At 35.5% G+C, this 9800-nt stretch overlaps 1 protein-coding gene across 4 annotated transcripts; it reads left to right on the top strand.

The window, feature by feature from the left end:
* Positions 1-6575: 6575 nt before the first annotated feature.
* LOC141627421 (nuclear envelope-associated protein 2-like) lies at positions 6576-9202 on the top strand. 4 transcript variants are annotated; one of them, XM_074440695.1, is made up of 4 exons: positions 6585-7363; positions 7598-7662; positions 7763-7809; positions 8737-9202. In XM_074440695.1, exons 3-4 carry the CDS (start codon positions 7779-7781, stop codon positions 8958-8960), a joined length of 255 nt encoding a protein of 84 aa, XP_074296796.1. In that variant the 5' UTR covers positions 6585-7363; positions 7598-7662; positions 7763-7778; the 3' UTR covers positions 8961-9202. The 4 variants fall into 4 exon arrangements, 3 of the variants coding, with proteins under 3 accessions (XP_074296797.1, XP_074296796.1, XP_074296798.1); XM_074440696.1 differs by lacking the exon at positions 7598-7662 and having other exon boundaries at positions 6576-7363; XM_074440697.1 differs by lacking the exon at positions 7598-7662 and having other exon boundaries at positions 6610-6760.
* The last annotated feature ends 598 nt before the right edge of the window (positions 9203-9800 follow it).

Consider the following 9800-nt stretch of genomic DNA (forward strand, 5'->3'; position numbering starts at 1 on the left):
GATTTCATCAAAATGTAATCACTAAATAATCATTGTGGTGTGTGTATAGAAATCATAAACATAAATGCCTCCGTGTACATTCAAGGTATCAATACATAAAACATTTCACTAATCTATATATGTTACTATTTTTGTTTACCTAATTTACTTTCTATAAGAATGTGGAGACCATTAGATGGAGGAATGAAATCGAGAAAACCTGAAGTAGAATTTGGGGGTGTAAACAACTCAAAGCTTTTGTGTAACAATAGAACAATTCATAGTGTTATTCATATGATGAATTGATGATCGATTGTAGACTCACGCATTAGTAGTATCACCTAATTTCTTCTACTACAAAATTTCATATAAACCGCCAGCATATATCCAAGTAATTTAACCATTACGAAATAGTAGGTGCTACATACTCAAAATACACTATGTAACTAATTATATGGTATATTAAGGTCATACACGTTATTCATATACTATATCTTATATTTCATTATAAAAATTAATCAAAACCTAAAAACGAGCTTAAAAAATAACTGAAAATTCGGAACCGATCAGTTCACCGATTAAATAAAAATTACTTTTTAAACTAACCGAAAGAAAGCTTTTTTTTTTTTTTATATATAATATGGCATAAAAGGACATTGTAAGTACTCCATATTTGATATTATAAATTGAAGTATTAAAAAAAAAACAGGTAGCTTATTTCTCATATGCTTCGCTTATTTTGGTAAATAATTTATCCACCAAATACTTACAACAACAAAAATAAATGAAATTTTGATTAGATAAATTTAAGCTTATTTTTTTCGAAACAGAGCCTAAATATGAGATTTTTAATTTCATGATCTCTTGACCTTTATAATATCAAATTAATTTCTTTTTGATATTTTTTTTACCCATGTTTACTTACTTTTGAACCTATTGTTAGGAGTTAATCTCATATTCCATTTTTAATTTTATAAACTTGATTAATAAAATAAATAGCTATTTGTTCAGAATAAATATTAGCAATGAGACATTGTAACACAAAGTACGTATATATCATAATCATGAGAAATAGAATAAATAAGCAATTGGTTCAAAATAAATAGCGTTCCATGTAAGAAAATTGTTAACTCTACAATAAAAAAAACTTGATCAAAAGGAAAATCTATCACAATTGTCCAATTATGTCTCTTTTGTCTTGGATGCAGCGAATATAAATAAAGTTTCAGACTCAAACTGAATTTTAAATCATGTCAACCATGAGACATGGGTAAATAAAATATCAGAAATATTTGAAAACTATAGAATAAGCGTTAATATAACATTTATATGGAATGAACTATTTTAAGATCTACACAAGTTGATCTATGGCTTTGAAAATTTTTACTTGTGACAACTAAGGGCATGTAATTTTTCTAACTAATAATATGGGTATGAGAAAGCCTATATTCGTCCTGTCCCTTCGCCCGTATGACATCCTTGCTTTTAGGAGTCATTTTTTTGTTTCCTATTATTCGAGACTTGGTAGAGTATTTTAGTCCTGTTAGAATTTGGGAGCAAAATTCATTATCTTTTAGGAATTTCACACTAAATGTACATCACCCTCTTCCCAATGATCTTATGTATTATTTTTGCAGAGTCGTCAATACATTAGTTTGACCATGATTTTTGACATATTAATGGTCAAAGTTATAAACGACGTTTAACCCTTGAGAAGTAATGGGAAAGATGTTTATTAAGAAGTGAAGGGAGTATACATGATGATTTTTTTAACATAACTCATAATGGTATGTTTTACCAAATGTGGTATGTCGGTTATGTTGTTGATGAACATCAACTCCGTAAGAGGACTATCTAAAGAGACATTGTCTTATTATCAATCGCCTTGGGAAATTCGAAATAGAAAGGAAGATAATTATGCGTTCCAAAGTTGGCAAAAGGTACTGGACCGAGCATAGGAATGACTTCCTCGGATACAAAGATTCCTTTCGTTCTTAAGCGGAGACAATCTACATTTAGGCTATGCTTCACTAGACAATAAACAAGAGTCAGGGACAATCACTTAATCATGTTGGAATTTATGTGCTGAAACCAGTTTTTAGTACTGACCACCTTTACGTAGAAGCGTCAAGAGCAAAGTCATCCAAGGGATTAAGGTTCTCATCGTGATAGAGACCAAATGTATCAAGGCCAAACAAAAGACATTATTTACAAAGAAGTTTTCAAAAATTTATCAAATTATGTATCGTATTATATATTTTGCATGAAGCTTTTAAGGACAAGTAATCTTAATTATAAATAGTCAAAGACTATTTCTATTAAAAATCAATGACGCGTGAGATTATAAGAATAATAACTCTACAATCCAATTATATATGTGAATGTTATACAACTGATATAGTCAATACCAAATGTCAACATTTTTGTTGCGTTTTTGTGAGGGGAACTGATGATTAATCTCTCCTCATCTAAATCAACTCCCGAATTTTTGTTTGCTCTCATTTTCAGCATGGTTTGACTTTTTATTAAATTTAATAGTTTTCTATTACCAGACCATGGTAACTTAAATCAACGTTTGAGCGTTGCCCTAAAATACTAACTTTGTAACTCAACGATTTTAAATGATGTCATAAAACTAATAAATGATGTTGCCCCATGCATTCTATGCAGTAGAATCACATATATTTTTTATTCTTGTTTAGAGACTAATAATTCTATTGGAATTCAGTTTGGATTTGATGTTGCGAGAAGTTTATAAGGAGCAAATACTCTTAATTGTAAATATATATAATCAAGGTAAAATTATGTTTAAGAGATCTAACATTTTCTTTGAACACACTATATATAATTATGATAATTGTTGTTTTACGTAACAGCATTCAGTTTTACGTAGTTGTTGTAGGTTAAAATAATTTACAAGACTCATAAAGCTCTGTCTCCGTTTTAAGGATTCATTTTGGTGAGCTGCACCTATTAACAAAGAAAGCGTTTTTTATTGAATTAAAAACCAATTTGTGTTTGCAACAATAATGAAAAAGCAAAGTACATATTATAAACAAATCACTTGATGTTATAAGCTAGGTAGCATGGACACGGACACGGACACGACACGGACACGTGACACGACATCCCATGAAATTTAGGACACGGGACACGTTATATAAATTCAATAAAATATACTGTATATTTTATAGTATGTATAAACATTCGGTTTTATTTTTATTAAAGTATTTGATATTAAATTTAAATAAGGAAAGGTAAAACTTGTCCATGATTATAACTCATTTTCATTTCCCATCAAAACCCATCTTCTAATCAAGCTATTTCAACAGCTCATTTCCCATCTAAAGAACATCATTCACCCCAAATGATGTCCAAATGTTATGGACACGCGTCGGACACGGCCCAAATACCATGGACACGCGTCGGACACGTGCCTAAATAAATGTTGAAAGTTAGACACGACTTTATAGGCGTCTGACACGTTTCGGCGTGTGTCCAAGGAGTGTCAGTGTCCGACACGATGTCGGACACGGGACGACTGATTAAGAGAAGTGTCCGTGCTACCTAGGTTATAAGTACTATTAAATGTCAAATTTTTACGGTAAAAGTACTAATAATTCTTCAATCAACTATACCAACCATGAAGTTTTTTTCATCCATGATTCAACATAGTTAGACTTTTTTTTGTTAACTTAAGAATATATATTTTTACAGATAATCCTAATAGGAGCCCCGTGCATCGCACGGGCTTTCCAACTAGTTTCTTCATTAAAGCGATACCAGCTAGCTTATGTGGTAACGTCATTATCGCCTCATACATATAGATAGGTTGATACTCCGTATTTGATAGAGATATCAGTCTGAAACCTGTTTCAGAACATGTGACAGTTTCGCAAATCCTATCGAGTCTTGTGTATATACTTCGTATATTGTTTCTGAGTATATTCATATTCCTGCAGGCCGGACTTCTGACTGCGTATGTTCTCAGAGTCTTATATTTCGGTAGGTAAGTGCTGAATTCATCAAGTTTTCTTCGTTGGTAATTTACGTTTGCAACACCATTGAGTTGAAAGTGATGGCGCAAGTATTTTCTTGGGTTGAATATTTGTATTTGCTGCTAGAACACCACAGCTCTCACCATCCTGTAATCAAACTGAACCTGGTAAAATTATGAGTCAGTCAAACAAAAAATTCAACACATTAGTGGCAAAAATATAATCCGTCTATCTATAAATAAACCTTGGATTCTATTTAGAGGCGTCCCTGACTAAATTTCCTTTACGAAATCGTTCAGTTTTTGCAAGTTATTTGTTGTCATTATGGTTTGCAATCCCACATTTGTCATCAATTTGCATTTCTAGGTACACTAACTCGAAGGTATATACACCTCATTATCCTTATTGTTAATTTTGATGTTTTGGACTCCGTTTTTAGATAGAAAAGATATCCATTGGCTGAGATATATATGATCATTCCATGGCACCAATCATAAATATCTATTGGGTGCCGGGTGGGGCTGAATTTAGCTGGTGCATAAATTGTAAGATATAAGTACATACAGTATTTTTATTTCAAAGTAATGGCTTCAATTGCCTGCCTGGAAAATTTGTGTCATTATATACCCCTCATTTCAACTTTGCTTGACATATATTAAAGGCTATTAGCTCAATTGGGAGAGCGATGTACAAATTTTGTACAAAGGTATGGGTTCGAGTCCCATATAGCCTAGTTAACTAAAGAATTGGTGACTAATACGTGTCATAACACAAGCAATGTAGTAGTATAAAGGATGAGCCAAGTCTACTCGACGGTGCGCAACTAAGGTTGCGAAGACGTGCATGAGCCAATATCATGCATTGTAGTGTGCAAAGGTTCTTAAGTTTATGTCTTTACCTTGATAGATACACTCATTTACCTTGCTAGATGCACTCCTTTACCTTGTTAGATACGCATCTCCGCCAAGTTAGATATACTTTTTTAGATTGCTAGATACATGTTTTTACCTTGTTAGATACACTCTTTTACCTTGTTAGATACACATCTCCGCCAAGTCAGATACACTTCTTTAGATTGCTAGATACATGTCTTTACTTTGCTAGATACACTCATTTACATTGCTAGATACACTCTTTTACCTTGTTAGATACACATCTACGCCAAGTCAGATACACTTCTTTAGATTGCTAGATACACAAGTTAGTACTTCCATATACACATGATATAACTACTAGATACACATGTATCCCGTAGTAATACCATGTGTATCCAGGCCGATATTATGTGTATCTAAGTGCTATTTTATGTATCCACCGCTGCCACCACCACCACTGCCCTACCACTGCCACAAAACTAGCTTCCCTGGACAGCCCCAATCCACTGCCACCACTGGCCCCACCACCACCGCCACTACTACCACTACCTAGAGAATGGTGAGCGACGATGGTGGGCGTTGATAATGGTAGGACTAGTTTCTAACAGATGAAAACTTCCCATAGTATTCCGCGATAAACCAATAAACCAATCACTGCAAACAGTCGGTAAGACATCTATGCACGTGTATTTGCAGGTGAGGATAGAGCATATCCTAGAGCGGATATCATTGATTTCAGATGCTGCAAATACAGAGAAGCCATCTTCTATAACAAGTAGTTTGTTCATAAGCGGAGCATTAGCTGCAAGATCCGTGTACACTCTTCAGCATTTAGGAATCACTCATGTACTCTGCCTTTGCTCTAATGAAATCGGACAATCAGACTCTCAGTTTCCAGAGTTATTTAAATATCACAACTTCTCTGTAAGTAATCATAATATCTCTGGTACTCCTATGTCCTTGAATAAACAAACATCCCAATTTCTTTTTGCATCAACTAAGAAGCACACTCCTACGTTGATTAAAAATGCCAGGTTATCAATGATATCTGCTCTAGGATATGCTCTATTTTGTGTATCCACCGCCGCCACCACCACTCTCACCGCCCACCATCATCGCTTACCACCACCGCCGCCATCCATCATCATCGCTCACCACCACCATTCAAAGTAGAATTCATGCCTTTTACACCCACCACATTTCCCCTACCCGTACAACCACACACTATATCACCAGGTATCGTCGACGGCCACCCAGACCACGCCAGTGACATCTCTGACAACCCCTATGACGCCGGCGATTATCTGGCCACTATCGTCACCCCTCATTCTCATCTCCACGACCACATGTCCTCCCCTTAAATCGACCATAACTAACCCAGATCCGACGTGTGGGTGGTCGGTGTAAGCCCTGTGAATGGGTGGCCGGAGGTCGGAGGTGTCGACGTCAGTTGGTTTGGGGTGAGGTGACTTTATGTGAGAATGGTAAATTGAAAAGGTAAGGAAGCAGAAGTAAGAAGAAAAGTGGTAAGATGTTGATTTCAAACGCGCGATGGTTTAGCTTTTTTAGTCAGTTCGTAAGTTCGCACCGAACTTTAAGTTCGCACGAGATCCTATTTATATATATATATATATATATAGAATTAGGATCTTGTACGAACTCAATGTTCGGTGCGAACCTACGAACTCAACGAAACCCACAGATTAACCGAGATGAAAGGCTTAGATAAACTAACCCACCCACTCTCTTATCTTCTCACTCTTATCAAATCCCCTCAATACTCAACTACTGACACTCCACCATTGGTTCATCACCGTTGCCGCTGACGGCTATTGACGCCGGTTAAACACGTCGGAGAACTGAAGTCCGACCACCATTCATATCTCCAACGCGAAATCGTCTTTCATCGTGAGTATTTTCTAATTGTTTTCTCTTGAAATTCATGAGGCAATTATTAGGTCTACTCAAATATACAAGTAATTTCGACAAAACAATCATATAGATGTACTCCTCGTTAAATTTCGAATCTAATCGAGATGTTAATGTATGGGATTGAATTAAGTTGTCGGCGCCGACGACGGTATTGTGATGGCTGATACAGTGCGGTGTTGTGATGGCTGAAAACGTGATAGTCGTTGAAGGTAGTCTGTATTTTCGTTCAACCCTTCTCCGACTATGGCTATATTGTTGCTCTTTTCCTGCACTTTTCCCCGCTTGTCTGACGGCAGATATGAATTAGGTTCGTGATGGGTCTGTGGTCGAGAGTCGGGTTGTTGTGGTTTGTCGTGGGTATGTGATTTTCAGTTGGTGGGCTTGGGTGTGATAGATTAGAGGTGGTCGTGGGGAGTAGCTGTGATGAGGAGGTAAACGGGTGGTGGTGAGGATATATATAGTGTTAATCGTTGGTGGTAAGGAGGGTGAGATGGTCGGTGGTGGGGCGCTAGCTAAACACTCACATCGGGGGAACGAGTGGTGGTGCTAAGTTGGTGGATACATGTCTTACACCTCCAGGTACACATATCAATCCCTTTAGATACACAACTCGAAATATGTATCCAGACTTTCTGAAGTTCGAATTTTAGAAGTTGCAGAAGTTTCGATTACTGTCATTAAATGTTAATGATTGCTGAGTGGTACATAATATTAAAATGTGTATTTTATGGAGTATTATTGTTAAGACGAATGATAAATGTTGATGCCAAAAATGGAGGGCAAAGCAGTTAATGTAATCAAATTTTTCGCAAGGGGAATGAGTATGCTAAATGGTCAGCTGACAAATCCAAGCTTCTTTCAATGTCGCCTCGCCATCAGTAAATCTCTTTATTTTCCTCTCATTGCTCCGAAACATCCGAAATAACTGAAATATGATTAATTGAATTTTTGTCGACTGTTGTAATCAATTTTGTGCAGAGAGTAAACATTAAGTATGATGGCTCAAAGATCACACACCAAACCAGGTATGATCAACTCCTGCCAAATACCAATCTGCATTATAGGCTTATAGCAATGAGTCTGTATGAGTTCAACAATAAATTGCAATATCATTTTGAAGATTTTCAAGTTATAAAACTATTACTAATATTTGTATATATCTAAGTTCACATTTTTCACTAAAGAATAGACAATTACTTTTCTGTGGTGGATTTTGTCAAATTATCTCTGCAGTTAACTTTTTTTTGGTAGCTTATACTTTTTTAAATGAATAAATTTTACTAGATTTTATTCTCATACCAATTATACACTCCCTAGTTGGTTTATAATTTTATGATTACGAGTTGGTTATTAGTAGTGACATGTTGTGTGTTGTATGAGCCTGTTTGAGTTCTACGCTTGGTCTAGCATTGTGCAAAGTATTAAATATCTTTGGTTAGACCATGATATTGTATGTCCAGGCTAATGCCGCCTTAAAATACTGTCAGGGTGATTTTCAAAACCCTTAAAAAGGGCCATGCTTGGGTATGGTGGCCTTAATATGATACTTCGTACGATTCAGGTAAATGAATAAATAAACTTAAGTTTGTTGGATAGTAGGATTTTGATTAAATGATTATTGACACTGACCTCGACCATATTGAGTAGGTCTCATTTCATCTTTTCTTTGACCAAATGTGGAACGTTTCCATTCATCGAAACAAACTCAGCAACATTATCTGGTGAACTTGTTTCGTATCCAGTCAATAGATAAATTAGTACACATGAACTGGTCTAACTAGAAACATGTATGAGATCAACACATTTAAAAAACATTGTAGCAAGAATGACCGATTTCAAGTTTTCAACCATCTCGATCAAGGTTTCGACTTTTGGTGCCTGTAAAGTTTAAACTTGTCATATATCAGTGTTATGATCCTGGTTTGCTGACTGCAACTTGTGATGCAATGCAGTACCTAATGGTCTTGATGATCTTCGAGCTAAGCTCACTATCACTCGAGCTGCAGTGGGTACAAGTGCTGCATCAGCTCAATCAGCACAGTTTCAACGCCTGGGTTTGTGGAGGGACCTGGAATATAAAGATAAATTAATAATGGAACACGAACATCGTGTCATGATGCTGGCAGAACAGTTTGATCAACTTCAGAAGGATATGCAATTGAGGGAGTCCTCATAACTGCAAATTAAGGATGAAGTCATGAGATTTGAACATGATATCATGGAAGCCATGGCCAAATCCGGCATGAGCAAGGATTGTGGGCTTATAAGGATATTGGTTTCACGACTTGTACTTTTATCGCATATAATTAATCAAGTAGTAGTAGAAAGGAAAATGGTTATTTGACTCTATATAAACATTTATGAGTCTTTGGCTCCATGGAAATTGAAACTGATCGCATATGAATTCCTAAATTGAAATTTGGACATTATCGAGTAACCGACGAATAATGATTACACAGCTTGTACTTGTGACATAGTGATGTCAAATTATTACATAAATACACGTTAATCTCATAATGTCAAGTGATTTGAGACTTCTTTAGCTTACACATAACATTTACTATATGTTGTCAAGATACATACCATTAGACTTTAGTTAGCTAGATACATTCATTTAAATTATTAGATACATATCTGTACCTAGTTAGATACACTTCTTGAAATTAATAGATACATCTCTTTAACTAACTAGATATACTCATTTGCCTTTTTAGATACACATCTCTAATATGCTAGATACATACCTTTAACTAGCTAGATACACTTCTTTAAGTTACTATATATCGTATGAACAAACTTAAAATCCACCATCGTTCCTCGGCCCCTAATAAGGGAAAGGGTTTAGGGTTGGATTAAGTTGCTCCACGCAACGGTCGCCTAATACAACCCTAAACCCTTTCCCATGTTACTTTAGGATAGATACATTCCTTTAAATTACTAGATACATATAATTAGTTAGCAGATACACTCCTTTAAGTTAATAGGTACATACCCTTAGCTAGCTATCTAGATACAC

Source organism: Silene latifolia, chromosome Y (assembly GCF_048544455.1).
Source record: "Silene latifolia isolate original U9 population chromosome Y, ASM4854445v1, whole genome shotgun sequence".
NCBI lineage: Eukaryota > Viridiplantae > Streptophyta > Magnoliopsida > Caryophyllales > Caryophyllaceae > Silene > Silene latifolia.